The sequence below is a fragment of the Saccopteryx bilineata genome, chromosome 12 (assembly GCF_036850765.1).
Source record: "Saccopteryx bilineata isolate mSacBil1 chromosome 12, mSacBil1_pri_phased_curated, whole genome shotgun sequence".
Lineage (NCBI taxonomy): Eukaryota > Metazoa > Chordata > Mammalia > Chiroptera > Emballonuridae > Saccopteryx > Saccopteryx bilineata.
In genome coordinates this window covers 2,409,057-2,432,196 of record NC_089501.1, presented here as the reverse complement: position 1 = coordinate 2,432,196, position 23,140 = coordinate 2,409,057, and the positions used below count along the sequence as shown (strand labels likewise).

Genomic DNA, 23,140 nt, shown 5'->3' with positions numbered 1-23,140 from the left:
GCAGACAGGAAGAAAAAGAGATGAGAAGCATCAATTCTTTGTTGTGGCTCCTTAGTTTTTCATTGATTGCTTTTTCATATGTGCCTTGACCAGGGGGCTACAGCAGACCGAGTGACCCCTTGCTCAAGCCAAAGGTGACCTTGGGCTTCATGCCAGTGACCTTTGGGCTCAAGCCAACGACCATTGGGGTCATGTCTATGATCCCACACTCAAGCCAGCGATCCTGCACTCAAGCTGGTGAGCCTGTGCTCAAGCTGGATGAGCCTACTCTCAAGCCAGTGACCTCGGGATTTTGAACCTGGGTCCTCTGTGTTCTAGTCCAACGCTCTACCTACTGTACCATTGCCTGGTCAGGCAGAAATGGTAATATTTTTAAATCTGGTGGCTGTACCATTGGGAAGGCTACTGGAAATTGTCCATTATATCACACTATACAGCCTTAAGCATCTGTATAAATACTTTGATAAGCATTTTTATTTTTAATCTTATTCTGGTTTTATCTTCTTTCCCTGCTTTTATCACTTCCCTGATTTTCCTCAACTATTTACTTAAAAAATAAATTAGTTATTGATTTCAGAGTGAAAGAGACAGAGAGAGCAGCATTGATTTGTTGTTTCACTTAGTTGTGTATTCATTGATTGCTTCTTGTATGTGCCTGGACTGGGGATCAAACTCACAACCTTGGAATATGGGAATGATGCTCTGACCAACTAAGTTACCTGGCCAGGGCCTCAACTTTGTTTATACCACTGTAATATTTTTAATAAACTGCCTAAGATCCTTTTAGGTTTATATTCCATTGAATCATAAAGAAAAAGAAATTAAAAATCCCCTTTGAAGACCTGTAATTATTACTTTTATTTAATTCACTGGGTTTTTGTGTTATTTGCTTTTATTAAATTTTTAGGTTTATGTTCTAGTGTACACACTGTTTCAGTTATGAAATAACTGAGGAAAGCATTGTATTTTAAACTGTCCTCTGGTCCTTCTAAACACAGCAAATATATTTTATCTTAAGCTTGCATAGTCAACACACATTTGGCATTGGTATATGCAATCAGATCTTTGAAGAAAGAGTGATTAAAAACAGAAGTTTATAATAAGAGCTATTGTGCCTGATATGTGGTGGTGCAGTGGATGAAGTGTTGACCTGGAATGCTGATGTTGCCGGTTTAAAACCTGGGGCCTGCCTGGTCAAGGCACATATGGGTGTTGATGCTTCCTGCTCTTCCCCCTTCTCTCTCCCCCCTTCTCTAAAAACATAAATATCTTAAAAAAAGAAAAAAGCTATTGTGAAAATTCCACAAGCCTGCTCCCCTACTGTGAGTCCAACAAGGTGTGACACAATTTGCAGAATCCCCAATAATCTATAATATTTACTGGTACCCTGTAACCAGGTCTTTTACTGTCCCTAAGATTCTGTGCTAACATCCTAAAGGTGTTTGGCTACATTAGAAGCACAGGTGATTTCCTAATGGGAGCCACCGTCCTTGTTATTTTTAGAAGCTCTTCTTCTGTACCATGCTGTCTTTTCTAGATGGCCCCAGTCCTCTTTGTTCCTAGTGAGCTGGTACCAACTAGCCAAAGAAAACATTCTGCCTCCCTGGTTTCAGTTAGTTTTGTTGGTAACGCTGAGCGTGGGCCAACACTGAACACTGGTTTTCCCACTACTTGCTCCCTGGGCTCCCTGTGGTGTCAGGGTGCCTAGTTTTGTGATCTCATCACATTTTTTCGCTCTAGCAACGCTTCTGTTGTCAAACCTGTTGCTCTGTCTTACTGCGCCTTATCAAGGAACTCCTCTCACCCAGCCAGCCACCTTCCTTTCAGAAGGGTTCTGCTCCAGCAGCCCTGCCGCGGAGTCTCAGGGTTTAATTAGCTGAGACACAGAAACCATTTCCCACTTGAATTCCCAGATAGTGATTTGGCAAAACGAGATGCCCTAGAGTTAGGCCAAACGTGGAAGGGAAAGAAAAACAAATTAGGTATCATTCATTTCATGTTGGTTGGATATTATTATATGAGAATGGTCAATGTTTCACTTCCCTATTTTCAGATTCAAATTGTGCAGCTCAAGCAGAGATACAGGAATAAGAGAAATTACATAAGTATCATTAGAAAATTTTTATTTCAAATTATACACACATAAATAGACTGGGGCAAAGATTTATTTGCTTGTTTTTCACATCATACTAGTTTTCTCTTGTTATAAAGTAATACAATTCTGTCTCATGAATTTCTTCCTCTTTCAGGGATTCAGTCAAAATTTATAAGGGCCTGCACGTCAAGTTTTTATATGAAGTTTACTGATTCTTTGGGAGTGGGACCGTCCCAGTGAGGAGAGAAGACTATTAATGTGAAAACAGGCAGGCTAAATTCCAACCACGAGACATTACAGTGGTTCACCCCTCATATTTTTCCCTCATGTACTTCATATTTAGAAAAGAAATTTTAAAGTGAATTTATTAAATAATAATTCAGCTTCCTCTCACACTTATTGACAATATGTAAGTGCCAAATCAGAAGCCTGATTAACCTGCAATGACAGTGATATTCTGGCAAAGACAAAGAAATCAATAATGAAACTTTACAGAGGGCAGTATGATTTCTATCAGAGGTTTTTTCTTTGACATTTTGAATACAGCTTGCCATTAAAAGTCTCTTTGGGCTCAAGAAGCCCAAATAAAGAGAAGTTGTAAAGAAAGTCCAGAGCGTAAGGCAATCATAAGCATAAGAAGCAGAGAACTGGGGGTACAGAAGGCCGGCGGCCTCCTCTCTGGCATCTTCACCGTATTATCTAGTTTCTCATATTGGATATTATTACTTGTGTACTACAGTTTTGCTTTGTGTCATTTCAGTTACTGGTGGTCTAAAAATATTAAGTGAAGAAATAAACTATTGATAAATTGTAAATTGTGTGCAGTTCCGAATGGCATGGTGAAATCTCAAGCCACCCAGCCCGACCAGCTGCACAGAAGTCACCCCTAGTCCAGCGTCTCCACTCTATACACCACTTTCCCATTTAATTAGCTGGCAGCCCCCCGGCTGTCAGACTGACTGTCATGGTATCACAGTTGCTTGTGTTCAGGTAACCCTTATTTTACTTAATAATGTCATATTCACATAACTTAGTATATTGTTATAACTGCTCTATTTTATTATGTTATTGTTAATCTCTTACTGTGCCTGATTTATAAATTAAACTTTATCTTAAGTATACAGGTATAGGAAAAAGCATAGTTTATGTAGCGTTTGGTACTATCTGTGGTTTCAGGCATCCATTGGGGGTCTTGAAACGTATTTTCCTCAGAAAGGGGGGGGGCTATTGCATGTTGAAATTTTCTCACTAAAACCATGCTTCACAACCTACTTCGTTTTAAGTCCAATATGATCGGCTGGGATACAACTTGTTTCTATGGCATCAATGAGCTCATTTGTGATCGGTTCATAGAATGAGCTCAGTGTAACATGGAGCTGTTCTGGTTCTTTGGCATGGGGTGCTCTCTGCAACAGCAGAAGTAAAATTCTAACCTTCAGCGTGAGAGAAAGTTCAGTCAGTGCAGGTCTCTTTATGGAGATGTAAGAGGAGAGCCTGCACCCGGGACTCCTCCCAGAGAAGCAGACCCCAGTCTTGCGGGACTCTGGGCCCCAGCAGCTTGCACTTCCTCCTGTCATCAGAGCTGCTCCTACACCTGCTTGGCTCGGCAAAGGCGAACAGTCCCATCGCATTGTCTCTGTGCAGTTCCGTGTTCTGTGGAACATCCCGAGGCAGCCTCCATTGCGTGCTGAGTTGCCTGTCTGCATGGCTGTCCAGATTATCTCTGGAGGTGCCAATAACTGTTTCGTTAATGCTTTGCTTTAAAAGATGTATAAGTTTTGGGAGGTTTGTCTTCAAACTTATTTTTACTTTAAGCTCTGTTATTTTTCCTTTTTTAAAAATTAAAATATACTTAATATACAATATTATATTAGTTTCAGGTGTACAACATAGTCATTCAACATTAATATACCTAATGAAGTGAATAAGCTCTGTTATTTATTTTTTTAATTAAAAAATTTATTCATTTTAGAAAGAAGAGAGAGAAGGAGGGGAGGAGCAGGAAGCCTCAACTCCCATTTGGGCCTTGACCGGGCAAGCCTGGGGTTTCAAACCAGCGAACTTGAACCTGCAACCTCAGCATTCCAGGTCGACACTTTATCCACTGTGCCATCACAGGACAGGCAAGCTCCGTTATTTTTAATAGACATTTTTGTAAAATGCTTCATTTTTCAGGAGCATGTGTCTTATGTTATAGCAGAAATCCTGTACCTTGCACTTAGCAGATGTTTAATAAATGCTGGCAGATTATTTATAATTAACTATATCACAAGAATTTAAAAAAGTAATTCCAAGGAATAGGTTATGTTGACAATGAACCAAATTACAAGAATTTAGCAAGATCATTTGACATTTCCAGAATACAGAATCTTTAGGTCACTTGAATTTGCAGGACATATTTACCACTACTGTTTTAGAGAGACAGAAGCTAACTTTCCATTTTCAAAAACTGATGAACAATCATCCATTATCTCTTCAAGTTGAATAACAGGAAACTGTACTTGTTTTTCAAACCATTTGGCAACTGTAAGAAGCTGCTGCTCACAAAACGCACGTCCGATGAACTGCAGTCCTATGGGCAAGCCCTGGCTTGAGAGGGCCGTGGGGACACTCACTGCTGGCAAGCCTGAGGAAGAGAAAGAAACCCATGAGTGGATGAATTCTCCATCCTAATGAGCAGAGACCTCTTCCACTCTCCAGTACTCGAGTGTCCATGACAGGATATGTTTCAAAAAATAACAAAAATTATATGCTAGGCATGCTTTGAATCTTCCTTTGTTCACTTAACAATATTTGTTGAAAATCACTGTCATCAGGAACATCTTCATTCATTTTGACAGCCGCATGCTATCCATTCTGTTGGTTTACCGTAACTTATTCAACCATTCCTCTGTGCTTGGGCATCTGGGTTGTTTTCAGTGCTTAGCCATTTCATACTCTGCCTTAATGAATTACCTTGCACGTATGATTTTTTATATTCCTGAAAGTTTCTCAGACAAAGAGGATTGCTTCATCAAAGGATAAATAAATATGTAATTAGATAATGCCAAATTCCCCTCCAAAAAAAGCTGTACCATTTGAACTCCCATCAGCAAATGGAATGTCTTTTTTCCTACAGTCTTGTCAATAAAGTATACTGCCTTTTCAATAGAGTATACTGTTGAGCTGTGAATTTTTCCAATATCTTAGTTGAGAAATAGTAGCTAAGGGTAGTTTTAATTCCAGGTTTGGGACAAAGGAAGTATAAAATCTTGGGACATCTTATTATGCCATAAAATAAGAAAATTTTCAAAAATTAATGCCAACAAGTCTAAAGGACACATGCAACTTGAAGTGGCTCCTGTTGACTAAATCTGGGACAATTTGATCATCAAAAACTGATAGTAGTTGCTTATAATTGAATTCAAAAGGGAAAGCTATTCTTTAGAGAAGACTGCTAACTAATAATATGTAGAAGGAATGATATAATTAGAAAAGTTAGCATTATGTAATTCTCTAGGTAATAATTCAGGCAAGGGGCATCACTGGATGCTAAAAGTGGATTCAAATTTATTGGGGATAAGGATATTCTCATGGTCTCAAAGTATTACCTCACCAAATGCTTATCACTGATAAAAAGAAATGTAACATCTGCAGTCACTTTCTTAACCAAGTGTTCATTTCAGCTTAGCTGCCTAAAGTGGAGCAAACTAATGTTAACTGTTTCCTGTATGAAGTATTTCTGTTAAAAATGTTAAACTCACCCTGGCTAGTAGTGCAGTGTTTACAGCAGAGGTCCCCAAACTTTTTACACAGGGGGCCAGTTCACTGTCCCTCAGACCGTTGGAGGGCCGGACTATAAAAAATACTATGAACAAATCCCTATGCACACTGCACATATCTTATTTTTAAAGTAAAAAAACGGGAACAAATACGATATTTAAAATAAAAAACAAGTAAATTTAAATCAACAAACTGACCAGTATTTCAATGGAAACTATGGGCCTGCTTTTGGCTAATGAGATGGCCAATGTCCAGTTCCATATTTGTCACTGCTAGCCGTAACAAATGATATGACGTGCTTCCGGAGCCGTGACATGTGCACCCTGCGTCACGGGAAGTAGTACTGTATGTGAGCGCCGCCATGCTTTGTGGCGCCGCCACATCCTGTGCTCCTCTCACTGACTACCAATGAAAAAGGTGCCCCTTCTGGAAGTGCGGCGGGGGCCAGATAAATGGCCTCAGGGGGCTGCATGCGGCCGTAGTTTGGGGACCCCTGGTTTAGAGCATTGTCCTGGGGTTACCAATTTGAGCCTGGTCAGGGCACATATGAGAAGCAATCAATAGCGCAACTAAGTGAAATAATGAGTTGATGCTTCTCTCTTTCTCTCCAAAAAAATAGTTTAACTCAACCCAATCACAAGGAAGCAATCTGACAACCCAGATTATGCATGGGATATCGTACAGGACAAGTGAACTAGACTCTTCAAAAAGTCAATGTCACTTGAAACAAAAAGTTTTAAAGGATTTGTTATCAGAACCTAAGTAGTCCAGAAGTAGCAAAACATCTTGTAAGTGCTAAATAAAGAACTGTCAAAACAAAATCCTATATATAGCAAAACTAATCTTTACAAATGAAAGGAAAGTGAAGAGAATTAGCTGCCATCAGACATACCCTAAAGCAGTGGTTCTCAAACTTTTGAAGCCGGGGAGCATTTAAAATCCTAAAAATAATTGTAGGTGCACTATATACAAATTTCTGAGAAATATGTTATAATAATTAAGTCAAATATTAAAGAAAAAATATAAAGTCCAAGCGTGCTTTTATGGTAATTAAACAAAATAAATACGACAAAATTAAATTTATTCTGACATTAAAAGACATTTTTATGTTACATATTTTGAGTTATGCTTTTTAGAATTCATAAAAAAGAGGGGTTAAAAAATATAAAAACGGCCTGACCTGTGGTGGCGCAGTGGATAAAGCATTGACCTGGAAATGCTGAGGTCGCCGGTTCGAAACCCTGGGCTTGCCTGGTCAAGGCACATATGGGAGTTGATGCTTCCAGCTCCTCCCCCCCCTTCTCTCTCTCTGTCTCTCCTCTCTCTCTCTCCCTCTCCTTTCTAAAATGAATAAATAAAAAATTTAAAAAAAGACTTTATAAAAAAAATATATATATATAAAAACGACAAAAAAGTTATCTTTTTATATATATATATATAGATACATTCTTAGTAAGATTTAGTAAACTCGGCAGGTCCTGGCGCAAATGTGTTACGCTTTTTCATTCTTGTGTTTATGAAAAACATGAGCCTGATGTGTCCTAGAGATTTCTTCAATGTTTGGGCACATATTTAAAAGGCAAACTCTCATTTCCTCGTCAATGCATTGAAGAATTCCTCTCTTTTTACTCTTAATTGTGTTGAGTGCAGAAAACCCCCGCCATACATATCATCTTAACTTTATACCCAAAAAAGGATAGACGAGACTTGCCTCCAGTCTTTCCGGGGAACATCCAGCACCACAGCTTAACAGCCTTTTGCAACCTAATCAGGCAAGTGAGGTGGGGAGTTGGGCAGACTGTCAGCTTACAGCCAACTCCCCACACCTGTATCCCCCTAAAAATCTAAACTCCAAAAACCCTATTGGTTTTTTGGTCCCCAACAGGCACATATTTCTCTGGAATACCATAGGGTGCACCTGGAAATCTTCTAGGGCACATATTTTGAGAACCACTGCCCTAAAGGAATGGCTAAAGGAATTTCTCTAAATGGAAAGGATATGATAAAACAAAGAATCTTAATGTATCAGGGAAAAATAAACTATGTAGGAAAAGTATAGGTAAGTAGAAGAGACTTTCCATCTTCTCTTGAGTGTTCTACATTATGTTTTATGATTGCAATAAAAATTTTAATACAGTCTGATGTAGTTCTAAAAAAAAACCATAGAGAACTAGGGGGTTTAAAAAGACATCATAAGAGGAAGAAAGATGGTGATGGAGTAGGCGGGCGTTCCAATTGCCATCTCCCAGGACCAAATTGGATTACAACTTAATTTAAGAACAATCATCTTGAAAAACCAACTTTAGACTAAACTAAGAGGACTCTATAACCAAGGATCACGGAAGAAGCCACACCGAGACTGGTAGGAAGGGTGGAGACAAGAGAAAGGGCTGCCCGCTCCCAGGAGCGAGCAGTGGCCCGGAGGGACTCTCACTGTGGGGAAGGTCACACTGAGAGGTGTGGGTACTCAGCCCCAAGACCGGAGCCCCAGCCTAAAACCCCAGAGCCTAGAAGAGGCACCCAGACAGCATTTAGCTGTGAAAAGAGCCCGGGTTCTGTCCCTGAGAAAGAGACAAACGTTTTGGATGCATATCCGTTTTAAAAGGCCCGCGCAGAAAATTTTGTTCACAGTCACCACAGGCTCTGGTGGGGGAGAGCTGAGAAGACTGGAGCTGCAGGAGGAAAGTACAGTGGTACTTTGAAATATGAATAGACCAACATACAAATTTTTTAAGATATGAGCTGCAACTCGGTCCATATTTTTGTTCGAGATCTGAGCAAAATTCCGAGATACGAATCATGATTCGGGAAGCTGCCGCTAGTTGGTGCGTTGGCACATGGATCCAGTATCGGCAGTTTGATATACAAGTTGACTGGCTTATGAGCTCGGTTACAGAGCAAATTAAATTTGTATCTCAAGGTACCAATGTATAAAGTTCGAGGCCCAGGGAAAGACACTGTAGGGGATGGAAATCAAAACCCCTGTGCTGAGTCATACTCCAGTACTGCAGTCTCCATCTTTCTTGGGTGGAGCAATCCCCTCTGAGTGGCATCAGCCTGGGGAAAAGCAACTGCTCTGCCTTCAGGAGTCTCTCTTACCTCAGACAGAGGTGATGGGTCATTCTGAGAGGCCAGGAAGCAAGGGACATGTCAATGACTCAGTTTTCTGGTGTTGAACCAGAGCTCCCACCCACATTCTCCTGAGTATATGACTGATGCTTCCACCTCACTGGAGATTCAGTTGAATCTGTCCAGAGAGTGGGCAGACCACATCTTTGAGTCTCAGAGGCCACATCTACCAGACTCCTAGGGCCACACCCTACTGAGGTCTGTGAAAAAAGTCTGGACAGACTGACACCTGGGGTCAGAGGCAGAGCCACACCCACCACTCTTCCTAATTGCTGAATTGCAGCAGGCTCTAGATGCTAGCAGAGGCTTTTTCAGTGGCTGAGCCCAACAAGCAGCCAGCAGACAGAGGCTGCAGAAGGCGGGACTCAGGGAAACTTGGCTGTTTGAGCGGACTTTCCCCAGGACCAGAGCAGGTAAGTCAGCCTAGGAGTGCAGCTTAGTATTTCCATGTACACTTAGGCCCAGCAGAGGCACCCAAAAACTGAACTGCTTGTAGCTCCAAGATGAATGCTGAGAGCCAGTCACGGGCAGTCTCCCACTGGTCTGTGCTGAGCTCCTGCTAGGGAGGCCCAGGGCAGCACATCCAGGGGCCAGCTGCAGAAAGCATCAGTTCAGGACCTAACAACCCTTGCTAGAGTGATATCCCAATGAAGGGCTCCTCACACCTGGCCCAGGTGAGGTGAGTTCTGCTCTCTATAATCAGCACCAGCACAGAGGCTCATGTGCACTGGATGGGGTGGAGCTCCACAGACAGCTGGCCTGGGTGCTGGATGTTCTGGCCTGTGCTGGGCTAGATTCCACAGGGGGAAGGGAGAGAGGCTTGGAGCATGGACATTTAAAGTGTGGGTCCCTATGAGTCTATTGTTGGATCTGGTCGAGGGGCTTAGCCACCTTCAGGAGGGGCACAGTCAGCCCCAGGAGAGGACTCTCTCAGTCTTTCTCCCTGAATGAGGGTCTCAACAGCTGAAAGAACTTCTGCAGAGGGGACTGTCAGCCATACTCAGTCTGAACCTGCTGCTCACATTGTTGGGGAGAAATAAATTTGAGTATCCAGCAGTGGCTGAGAGATTAAGCTTTGGAGTAGGGGCCACATTTCCTGTACTGAGCTCCTGACCAAGAGACTCCTGAAGTAGGGGGTCCCACAAACGTTGTTTTCACAACTTCAGATGCCCTAACCCACCAAGTGTGCAACCTGTAGAGGGGTTGTTTGGGTTAGGCCAGTCTGAGCCCACACTACAGTCTTACTACAGAACTCTGTGGGAAGACCAGGCACTTACAAGAGGAGGAGGAGCAGTTGAAAAGTGGAGACAAATCTTACAGAGTTTGGGGCTTTTATGGAGCTGTTGTCATCTCTAAGCAGGAGGAAGCTGATCCTTATATGATAGAAAGGCTGGCCCTTCCCACAGTACCCAGACACAGAAAACACAGACACAAAAGTGAAAAGTGCAGTAGCTATAGACAGGTAGCCCACAGCAGGTTACAAACAACAGCTGACACCAACCCAAGAAGAACTAGAGCCAACACTACTGGTAGTGGGTGGCAGACAGCTCCAACCCTAGACTCAGCTACCCACCCAGCAGCACACCCAAAGGTGGAGTCTAGCAAGCACCAGACACTGTGGAGAATATGCCCAACACGACAGACATTGCACAATGTGTAATACACATAATCAAGGTAACCCTTAGAGCCAGCCAGCCTGAAAGGATAAACATATCCATGAAAAGACCAACTGCATCTAATACTCACATACAACAAGAGGGAAAATAGTACCCTCAAGAAGCAAGTGGCCTGGAGGACAGTACCACCGAGCCCATCTTCTTCATAAAGACCACTCAAGAATTTCAAAGTCACAGTGCTACTTAAATACACAGACAAAATGGGCAGACAGAGAAATGTGACTCAAATGAATCAACAAGAGAAATTCCCAGAAAAAGAACTGAATGAGATGGAAGTAACCAAAATACCAGATGCAGAGTTTAAAACAATGATTTTTAGGATGCTCAGGATCTTAGAACAACAATGGATGGACATAATGAGCACCTAAATAAAGAGATAAAGAGATAACAAGCATCAAAAAGGACATTGAAATCATAGAAAAGAACCAGTCAGAAATGACAAATACAATATCAGAAATGAAGACTGCACTAGAAGGAATTAATAGCAGGCTGGATAAAGCAGGGGATTGAATCAGCGATTTAGAGAACAAGAAAAACAAAAGCATGGAAGCAGAGCAGCAAAAAGAAAAGAGGCTAAAAAAGTCTGAAGAAACTCTGAGAGCTCTGTGACAACATGAAGAGAAATAACATCCTCATCAAAGGGGTTCCTGAAAGAGAAGAGAATGAACAAGGGATAGAGAACCTGTTTGAAGAAATCATAGCTGAAAATTTCCCTAAATTGATGAAGAAAAAAGTCACAAAAGTTCAAGAAGCACAGAGAGTTCCACTAAAAAGGAACCAAAGAAAGCCTACAGCAAGACACATGATAATTAAAGTGTCAAAGTTAAAAGACATAGGAAGAATACTAAAAGCTGCAAGAGAAAAGCAGTTAATTACCTATAGAGGAGCTCCCATAAGGATGACATCTGACTTCTCAACAGAAACACTTGAGGCCAGAAGGGATTGGCAAGAAATATTCAAAGTGATGCAAAGCAAGAACCTATATTCAAGACTTCTTTATCCAGCAAGGCTATTGTTTAAAATTGAAGGAGAAATAAAAAGCTTGCCAGACAAAATAAAACTCAAGAAATTCATTACAACCAAACCTCTACTGCAAGAAACCTATAAAAAGAGCCAAAGATAAATAAATCAAGAAAAAGAGGCTGTGTATTCAGAAATCAGTGGCATCTTTATACACCAACAATACTGTCTGAAAGAGATATTAAGGAAACAATACCCTTCATCACTATTGCAACAAAAAAAAAAATAAAGTACCTAGGAGTAAATTTAACCAATGAGGTAAAAGACTTGTACGTGAAAAATTATAAAACATTGATAAAAGAAATCAAGTGGAAGATAAAACAAGTGGAAGCATATACCATGTTCATGGATAGGAAGATTAAACATCATTAAAATGTCTATATTACCCAAAGCAATCTATATATTCAATGCAATTCCTATTAAAATATCAATGGCATACTTCAAAGATATAGAATATTCCAAAAACTTATATGGAACCAAAAAAGAACAAAATAGCCTCAGCAGTCTTGAAAATGAATAAAGTGGGAGGTATCACACTTCCTGATATCAAGTTATAATACAAGGCCATTGTACTCAAAATAGCTTGGTACTGGCATAAGAATAGGCATACAGATCAATGGAACAGAACAGAGAACCCAGAAATAAATCTATGCCTTATGGTCCATTGATATTTGACAAAGGAGGCAAAAGCATACAATGGAGTAAAGACAGTCTCTTTAATAAATGGTGTTGGGAAAATTAGACAGGTACATGCAAAAAAATGAAACTAGATCTCCAACTTACACCATTCACAAAAATAAACTCAAAATAGATAAAATACTTGAATGTAAGTCACAAAACCATAAACATCTTGGAAGAAAACATAGGCAGTAAACTCTCTGATATCTCTCATAGCAATATTTTTGCTGATTTATCTCAAAGGGCAAGTGAAATAAAGGACAGGATGAACAAATGGTACTATATCAAACTAAAACGCTTTTGCACAGCAAAAGACACCATTAACAAAATAAAAAGACAACCCACACAATGGGAGAACATATTTGTCAATATGTCTGATAAGGGGTTAATAACTAAAATTTATAAAGAACCTCTAAAACTTAACACTAGGAAGGTAAACAGTCCAATTAAAAAATGGGCAAAAGAGCCCTGGCTGGTTGGCTCAGAGGTAGAGCGTTGGCGTGGTGTGCAGGAGTCCCAGGTTCGATTCCCGGCCAGGGCACACAGGAGAAGTGCCCATCTGCTTCTCCACCCCTCCCCCTCTCCTTCTTCTCTGTCTCTCTCTTCCCCTCCCACAGCCGAGGCTCCATTGGAGCAAAGATGGCCCGGGCGCTGAGGATGGCTCTGTGGCCTCTGCCTCAGGTGCTGGAATGGCTCTGGATGCAACAGAGCAACGCCCCAGAGGGGCAGAGCATCGCCCCCTGGTGGGCATGCCAGGTGGATCCCGGTCGGGCGCATGTGGGAATCTGTCTGACTGCCTCCCCGTTTCCAGCTTCAGAAAAATGAAAAAAACAAAAAAAACCCAAAAAAAAACAAAAAAAAGAAATGGGCAAAAGAACTGAATAGTCATTTCTCCAAAGAGCATATACAAATGGCCAAAAGGCATATGAAAAAAAGTACAATGTCACTAATCATCAGAGCAATGCAAATTAAAACCACAATGAGATAGCACCTCACCTGTCAGAATGGCGCTCATTAACAAAACAAAACACAGTAAGTGCTGGGGAGGGTGTGGAGAAAAGGGAATCCTCCTGCACTGCTGGTGAGAATGCAGACTGGTGCAGCTACTGTGGAGAACACTATGGCATTTCCTCAAAAAATTAAAAATGAAACTTCCTTTTGGCCCAGCTATCCCACTTTTAGGAATATATCCTAAGAATACCAAATCACTGATTCAAAAGGAGAAATGCACCCCCATGTTTATTGCAGCATTGTTTACAATAACCAAGATCTGGAAACAGCCCAAGTGTCCACCAGTGGACGAGTGGATTAAAAAGCAGTGGTACATATACACAATGGAATCCTATGCGGCTGTGAAAAAGAAGGAAATCTTACCTTTCGTGACAGCATGGATGGACCTGGATATTATTATGCTAAATTAAATAAGCCAGGCAGAGAAAGAAAAATATCATATGATCTCACATATATGTGGAATCTAATGAACAATGTGAACTGAGGAATGGAAAAGAGGCAGAGGGGGGGTCACAGGGACCAGAGGGACAGTTGTCAGAGGGAAGGGGGATAAAGGGATGGGATCAGAGAAGGTAAAGAGATTAGTGAAACTATATATACATAACACAGAGATACAGATAACAGGACAGCAAATCTTAGAGAGAAAGGGGGAGGGAGCTAGGGGGAGGGGAGTAAAGGGGTGTAAAATGGGATACAGGGGTGGGGGGTGAGGGAGTTATATTCAGTGGGACACTTGAATCAATGTAAACACAATAAATTAAAAATTAATAAAAATTAAAAAAATAAATAAAATAAAAAGACATCATATCCCTGGCCAGAGAGTTTGGCTGGTTAGAGCACTGTCTTGAAGCACAGAGGTTGCTGGTTTGATCCCTCAGGGCACATACAGGGACAGATCAATGTTCCTGTCTCTGTCCTTCTCTCTCTTCCTCTCTCTCTAAAATCAATAAAATAAACATTTAAAAAATAAAACGACACCATAAACAAATGTATGTATATATCAAGGGAATAACAACTTATACTTTTTTTTATTGTAGAGAGAGAGAGGGACAGACAGGGACAAAGAGACAAGAAGGGAGAAAGATGAGAAGCATAACTTCTTGTGGCTCCTTAGTTGTTCTTTGACTGCTTTCTCCTATGTACCTTGACGGGGGGCTCCAACTGAGCCAGTGACCCTTTGCTCAAGCCAGCAACCTTGGGCTCAAGTCAGTGACCATGGGGTCATGTCTATGATCCCAAGCTCAAGCCAGTGATCCTGAGCTCAAGCTGTTGAGCCCACACTGAAGCTGGATGAGCCCATGCTCAAGCCAGCAACCTTGGGGTTTTAAACCTGGGTCCTCAGAGTCCCAGGTTGATGCTCTACCCACTCTACCACCACCTGGTCTGGCAAAAGACATTTTTTGGTACAACTGATAATTGAAATTATTTTTAATTTATAAAATTTAATTATTTAAATTTCAAACGAAAATATTTAAATATGGATTATATTTCACAAATTATTGTATTTATGTTAGTTTTTTTAGGTGTGATTATATATGAGAATGTCTTTATTCTTAGAAGACTCGTGATAAAGGTGAAGTGTCCTGATGTTGAAACTTTCAAATTATTCAGTTAAAAACAGTGTGTGTGTGTGTGTGTGTGTGTGTGTGTGTGTACAGCCAGACAGACACAGAGGGAAAAAGAAAGAGAGAAAGCAAATGAGGCAAAATGTTAACAAAGATGACAAAGGGCACATGGGTATTCATTATACTACTTTTCAATTTTTCTGTAGGTTTGAAAATTTTTTAAATAAAAGTTAAAAAATATGCTATTAAGTGGGTTGATTCTGAATATGTGTGTGTGTGCTGAATATAAGTGTACATGTGCCTTGCATATTCATAACACACACACACACACACACACACACACACACACACACACACACGATTCTAAGCATTCCAGAAGGACAGCAATCACTTTTAGGAAACAATCCAGCTAGAACCTAAGTTGAAGATCAGGGTGCCTACCTAAATGTGCACAGAAAACCAGAACGCTCTTGGGGAAGCCTTACCTGCCATATTTACAGCCTGTGTGAAAATATCATCCTGGGTGCTTCGTGTTCTGTTGTCTTCTTTGATGAACTCCACGTGTGGTACTGCCTCACTCAGGGTGGTGGGAGTTAGCAAGACATCCACTCCAGCATTAAAAACATTCACAAAATCATTAGCAATGAGCCGTCTCACTTTCTGTGCTTTGACGAAGTAATTTTCATAGTTTCTGTGGAAAAAAATAGATGATATGTTAAGAGCTTTTTGTTATTTCTTTGAATAATTCTCATACAAAAAGCTTGTTAAAGAATCACTGGACTCTTGGCCTTTATGAGCAGGACCACAAAAATCCCTAACAACAAATAAGAATAAATTTTGTTCAACTGTGATGTGATTTGAAGTTTGTAAATGTGGAATTTAATCAATCAGAATTCAGTACATGATGCAATTCTGCATATATGAACACAAGTGTTAATAATACTTTTAGGGACACCAATAAACCAGAACACTCATTTCCAGGGGAGTAAAGTTAAGTGTAATTAAATGACTGCAAAGGTTACAGAGACTGGCAGTGGTAGAATAAAAACTAGAACCGAGTCCCTGGAGGCCCGTTCCAGTGCTCTTTCTACTAAATGTCTCATGCCATCTATAGCAGAATGACAACTAATTATTATAAGGATTCTGAAATTTTGCAAAATTCTAACATGCCACCCGAATTAGACTCTAGGAAACAGGCTCTGGAAACAGAAACCGGAAAAAGTGTGCTGTGTTTGCACTTTTGTATTTACTGGATAGGCACAACCCAGGATGGAAGTGTGCAGTTCAAGAAAAGCTGCTTACTTTACTGAAAAGATTACAGAATCAGCCAGACATAGGAGTTTCTATAAATCAATCATGCAAAGAATGAGTAAAAGAAAATGCTCTTTAAGTCCTCCTAATGAAGGCTGGCAAAAGTACTAACTATTCTAACTTCAATTTCCTCACCTGTAAAAATAAATGGATATCACAATTCCAGTCTTACTGTGGACCTACTACAACGAGATAAAAATGTAAAATCTTTTCTACCCTAAAAGAATCCTATAGAAATATCTGATGTCTTTCCTATCATTTGACCCCAGGGTTCATAGAGCAGGCACCACCTGTAATTTACACAGCAGAAACAGCTGATGGCTTAAATACTGCATTCACAGCATACCCCGAACCTAAATTTTATAAAAGAACAAATACTTCTGCTTTCTATTAAATTTCTGCCTACTTTAGAGGCAGAACTTCTGCTTCTATCACTGGTGCAGTAATAGGACTGGGACTAACCCTGCCATATCAGACAAGCAGAAAGGAGACAACACAAAGCCACCACTTTCAGACCTTAGACAACAGGCATTCAGAAGAGGGAGTTCTGAGAGAACAGGAAAGCAAATAATCTAAGTGAAGCCCTTTGATTTCCCCAAAGTAATGCCTGGAGGCAGTTTTCAGGCCTCTGCCCAGAGAGGAGGAACTTAAACAGAGCTCAGGAGTGGGAGTGGGAGGTTATGGGTAAGTGAGGGAGGCAGACAGCCACAATTTGCCAGAGCAGAGGACAGGATAGGGGAAAGTAGCGCAGAGCTCAAGGGACAGCTTGAATGTGGTGAGAACACCTCAGATCTACTCCCTTAGCAAGTTTCCAGGACATAAGGAAGTATTGTTAACTACAGTAACTATGCTGTATGTTACATCCCCAAAGCTTGTCCATTTTACCACTGGAAGTTTGTATCCTCTGACCAACATCTGGCCATTTCTTCCACCTCCCAGCCCCTGGCAGTCACCCTTCTACTGTGTTTTTTTTTGTTTTTTGTTTTGTTTTTTTTTTTTTTGTATTTTTCTGAAGCTGGAAACGGGGAGAGACAGTCAGACAGACTCCCGCATGCGCCCGACGGGGATCCACCCGGCATGCCCACCAGGGGCGACGCTCTGCCCACCAGGGGCGATGCTCTGCCCCTCCGGGGCGTTGCTCTGTCGCTACCAGAGCCACTCTAGCGCCTGGGGCAGAGGTCAAGGAGCCATCCCCAGCGCCCGGGCCATCTTTGCTCCAATGGAGCCTTGGCTGCGGGAGGGGAAGAGAGAGACAGAGAGGAAGGAGGGGGGGGTGGAGAAGCAAATGGGCGCTTCTCCTATGTGCCCTGGCCGGGAATCGAACCCGGGTCCTCCGCACGCCAGGCCGACGCTCTACCACTGAGCCAACCGGCCAGGACCGTCAGCAGACTTTTCATGAAGCCAAAATCCTTCAGGGCTTACTACTCAGTTTGTACTAATCATTTAACTAGAACATCATTTTTGTTTGTTTGTTCCTGAATAACCAGGATATATATACCATATATGTAGACCTTTAATTACGATTTCTAATTCAAGTCATAAGGATTTCGCTTCTTTAGCAAATATCTCAACTTATAAGATTGCTACTACTTTGCTGTTGAGTTTTTAAGAATGGGAAAAATTCCTAAACTAATTATCTTACTCTTTTAATATGAAAAAGTTTCCTGAGAGAATTCTTCCTCTCACCACATCATTAAAGCCTTCTCGTCTGGTTGCAGCAAACAAGGCTTCAGTAGACACATTAATGTCACATCTATAACCTGAAAACAAAAAAGGGATAAACATTACTTGAAGAGGAAGTCAGGTTTTGGCTGACAAGCAGACCTAGATTCACACTGTGACCAATATTAAATTGCAGGAGATTGCCCTTAATAGTTCTTCTTCTTCATTTGCCTTGTGACTGACTGACCAGTCAGGAATCACGAAGATGGAAGAAAATAAAGAAGGAAACATCATTTATTTACTCCCCCATTCACTTATTAGTTCATTCATTCATTCCACTGTTTACTAAGCATCTACCATGTACTAAGCACTATATTACATAGACTGAGAATATAAAGATAAGGTATTGCCCCTTTAAGGTATTCAATTCAGAAAGGTGAACTGAACATATAGAGATGTTAATAATGAATAGTGTGAGTGTAAAGCTAAAATGACAAAGAATTCACTGATTTACTTCTCTAAATCATTAATGTTATCTTATCTTAGGCAATATTTTTATTTTGCCATTAATAAGTGAACCATACAAATGCTGAGACAACTACTCTGAAAATCCAAAACACAAGCCCTGGCCAGTTGGCTCAGTGGTAAAGCGCCAGCCCAGCATGCAGATGTCCTGGGTTCAATTCCTGATCAGGGCACACAGGAGAAGTATCCATCTGCTACTCCACTCCTCCCCCTCTTGCTTCTCTTTCTCTCTTTCTTTTCCCCTCCTGCAGCCATGGCTCAATTGGAGCAAAGTTGGCTCGGGCACTGAAGATGGCTCCATGGCCTCCGCCTCAGGCACTGAGAAGGGCCCAGTTGCTGAGCAGTGGAGCAACGCCCCACCTAGTGATCTTTACGGGTGATCCCAGTCGGGTTGCATGCGGGAGTCTGTCTCTGCATCCCTGCCTCTCACTGAATAAAAAAAAAAGAAAAAAGAGAATCCAAGATACAGCTATCTTACCATATTCTAGCCCATCAAATCTTGCCATATTTGATGCCACTTCTGATGTACACAATACATGGTAGCAGACAATTGAATAACTGGTGTGGGGCAGAGACACTTCTATTACTTTGGCCCCCTTGGACTCAAAGAGTTTAGCAGCGTTGGACCAAAGGGATTGTACTTCACTTGATAATTCTGGTACGAGATATTCCTTATTGGAAAAAGTTTAAAAAACAAAACAAAACAGGAATTAGAACATTGGTATAGATGTTTTTATAAAAATTTGTGCTTAGGGACCTTTGGCAATACATTAGAAAATTTGATTAAATTGCTAGCAGGGAGCCAGAAAGATTGGAGTAATTTAAGAGTATTCATGGCATGACAAGCACAGCACTAGATATGAGCTGGATATAACAATATTAAAGACCAGAGATTTGGCTGGAGAACTTATATTTGTTAAATGTTCATTATATATCACGTATTCTGCTAGATGCTTTACAAAGGTTTTTTTTTTTAAACAATCCCATGATTCAAACCCAACAAGTCTATTTCCCAAATCTGTGCTATTTGACTTGAGAGTATTTCTGTAAAGTAATGAAAGAGAAGAGTTACCTTCGGAATTCCTATACACAGTTTGCTCACATCTATGAAACTGGGAAGCACAAATGGTTTAACAGGATCTTGTACTGTGGTAGAATCTTTGCAGTCATGCCCAGCCAGTATACCTGTAAAGAAAAATACTTGTGAGTGGCAGACATATTGTTGTACATTGAAATAGCAATATTTTGAAACTATATGGAATCATATAAATACCCAACATAACTGCTGCATCATCCACACATCTGGTTAAGATTCCTGGCACATCCATTGAATTCACCAGGGGAATGAGACCATGACGAGAAACTAAGCCATAGCTTGGTTTTAAACCCACAACCCCACAGTGGGCGGCTGGATTTCTGGTGGATCCTCCTGTATCTGATCCTAAAGCCCTGGAATTTAAATGGAATTCTCTTTAGAAGAATGACATATTTTAAAACTGTATCTTCCCTTTATTATACAAAAGTAAAATATGCTCATCTCAGAATTTCTGAAATACAGAAAACGGTAAAAGGTAACAAAATATTCCACTACCTGAGGCAAACACAGTTAACATTTGGCATATTAACTTCAAGTCTTTTAAAAACTGCATTTCTTTTTCATAGTTCAGGTCATTCTGTAATCATAAGTTTCTATCTCTTTTTTGCTTATCATGAGCCTTTTATTATGTTATTAAAATTACTGAAAATTTAAAATATGTACAATACTCTATCATATCATATAAATACTGGCGATTTCCAATATTTTAAAGTACATTCTCTTATCAAGATACATACAAATCTTATACCTTCCTTTAATGACAACTTTACAGTATGTTTTTACCAACTAAACACACCCTTCCCAGAAATTTAGCTGTAGCCCTTTTACTACTCCATTTAAAACCATGGATAGAAATATATTTTAATTTATTTAAATATTATGTTGTTGCCAACTAGGATAATAATTGTATAACGAATTACTTTATAAGACACACCTTTAAACATAAGTCTTTGCCCATATGTCTGATTATTTTTTAGGTTAGCTTCCAAAAAGCAGAGTTAATGGACCAAAGCATCTGCCTGTTATTATACGTTCTTAATCTATACTGTCAAATTACTCATTAAAAGGTTATGTCATTTATATTCCCAACTGCAGTGAATCAGATTGTGTTTAATATTTCCTTATGTCTCACTGAGTACTAGCAGTTCTTAAAATATGGTTAAATTGATCATCAAAAGCTTTCTTAATGTGTATTTTAGAAGTTTTTCACATTTATTTATATTTGCATTATCCAACTATGAAGTGTTTGTTCACTGTTTTGCCCAATTATCCATAGAGTATATGCTTTTCTTATTTAAAAACACACATACAAATTAACCTTGAGGACATTATGCTAAGTGAAATAAGTTAACCACGAAACTGCATAATTTTACTTATGTGAGGCACCTAGAGTAGTCAAATTCATAGGGACAGAAAGTAGAAGAGTGCTTTCCAGGGGTCGGGGAGACAGGCAAATGGAAAGCTGTTAATGGTTACAGAGTTTCAGTTTTGCAAATGAAAAATGTACTGCAGAACCTGACCAGGCGGTAGTGCAGTGGGTAAAGCATCAGCCTGGGACACAGAGGACCCAGGTTTGAAACCCCGAGGTCTCTGGCTAGAGCGTGGGCTCACTAGCTTGAGCGTGGGGTCACTGGCTTGAGCACGGAATCATAGACATGACCCCACAGTCGCTGGCTTGAGCCCGAAAGTTACTGGCTTGAAGCCCAAGGTCGCTGGCTTGAGCAAGGGATCACTGGCTTGGCTGGAGCCTGCCCCCCCCCCCCCAGGCACATCTAAGAAAGCAATCAATAAACAACTAAGTTGCCACAATGAGGAATTAATGCTTCTCACCTCTCTCCCTTCCTGTCTATCTGTTCCTATCTGTCCCTCTCTCTGTCTCTCTTAAAAAAAATGGTTAAGATGATAAATTTTGTTATGATTAGTTTACAATAAAAAATTAAAAACATTTTAAAAAATTCAGAAAAAAAGGTTTTTCTGATTAGAAAAGTATACATGCCTACTGCAAAAGTTACAATATTCTATAATGGTATGAAATATAGAGTAAAATTTCTTATAATTACTACCCCCATAATTTAGTTATCAATTCTGATATACATTCATCCAGACAATTCCATGCAACTAACACAGTATGTACATATTACTTTAAAAAAAATAAGGTCATACTATACATACTATTGTGCAACGTGTTTTCCACTTAACAGTGTATCTTAGACATCTTTCCACTTCCCTAGTGCTCTAGCTCATTGTTTTTAGTGGTGCCTAGTATTCCAAGACTCTTCCCATTTTAAAAACTATTACAGAAGTAATGAATCAAAAGGGGAGGGGGGAACAAAGAACACTAACGGTTTGGGACCCATTCAATCTGGAATTCCTTGGGTCTGTGCTGCTCTTGACTACGCCCAGAGTGAAGCTTTGGATAGAACAAGGATCCTACCAGTCACATGGCCCTTGTGTTCTACAGAAAATGTAAATTAGATTGCCTTTTTTAACCAAGTTCAATTGAACTAAAAAATCAGACTATTGCCTTCACTATTTCTAAAAGGATACATTTTCTTATTAGGATGCACTGACGGCTATGTAAAAGTAAAACATTTCCATAGGAATTATGTGTCAAAATGCCATCTCCTCAAAGCACATTCGGAAAGATGAACACTAAATGCGGTGATGAGGATAGAAAAGAGCACCTAATCTGGCAGTCCTAACTTGTCAGAACGCTCATTAATATTAATGCAGTGCTATAAAATTTCACAGAGATAAAACGAAATGGTTTACTTGTTAACAAGATTTCAGGGACACTAAAAAAAGAAATATATGTAGTGTCTAAATCTACATAGCTTTAAAAGATATAAATAATTTATTGCTTGGAATGCCTCTGAAAGAGCTTAGTTTCAGTGGGATAATTAAAGAGAGTTAAATATAACAACAGCAATATTTATTTACTCTTCTTTAGGTGGTTAAATAATGCTTTACAAATGGGACTTAAGACATAAAGCATGACTGACGCTTTTCACATACAAAGTATGACAGTTGAACAAATCAGCTTCCCACAAACTTGAAAAACCTTTATTTACTGATACACATTTTTAGTTGCTGATTGAAAAAAACACTATTTTAAATATTCTATTGATACATAGGAGTATTCCCCCCCCCTTTTGAGGGGCAAAAGTCCAAATGAACTGAAGGACGAATCACAGCTACCAATTTAGCTCAGCAGCACTCAGCTAAAGCCATAGTATGTTAGTCCTTAAATACCTGTATAATCAGAAAGCAGACACCTAAATAAATTATATGAAAAATGAAATTCAATGTCCATTAATGCTAACTGGTTTATCCTGCAAGATCCATAAAATCATGGTTTTAAGAGAACCAGACATTATATAGCAAGACAACAAAATAAGATACTATATAAGATAACTAAATATTATCTTAAAATTAAATGTGTAGCGCACATAGGCGGACAGTACCGTTGAGTGTATTTATAAGATATAATTTTAATATACAACCTAACACAACTAGCTCATTAAAAAGAAATAAACTTCCACTGTTGGATTTTGTCTATAGATTATGACCAGCTGTATTAGGTTGGGTTTTAAAGTCCAGACGGAAAAAC

The 23,140-nt window shown here is 40.0% G+C and overlaps 1 protein-coding gene across 2 annotated transcripts in view; it reads right to left on the bottom strand.

Moving 5' to 3' along the window:
• Positions 1-2,106: 2,106 nt before the first annotated feature.
• The window catches only part of QRSL1 (glutaminyl-tRNA amidotransferase subunit QRSL1), a 35,618-nt gene continuing 14,584 nt past the window's right edge, over positions 2,107-23,140 (bottom strand). For both annotated transcript variants that reach the window (XM_066247671.1, XM_066247672.1), the window contains exons 6-11: positions 19,708-19,883; positions 19,507-19,619; positions 18,913-19,105; positions 17,890-18,007; positions 15,422-15,627; positions 2,107-4,721 (exon numbers count right to left, since the gene is read on the bottom strand). In XM_066247671.1, the coding sequence (XP_066103768.1) occupies positions 4,501-4,721; positions 15,422-15,627; positions 17,890-18,007; positions 18,913-19,105; positions 19,507-19,619; positions 19,708-19,883 (1,027 nt within the window). In that variant the 3' untranslated portion in view covers positions 2,107-4,500. The remainder of the gene's footprint in view (positions 4,722-15,421; positions 15,628-17,889; positions 18,008-18,912; positions 19,106-19,506; positions 19,620-19,707; positions 19,884-23,140) is intronic.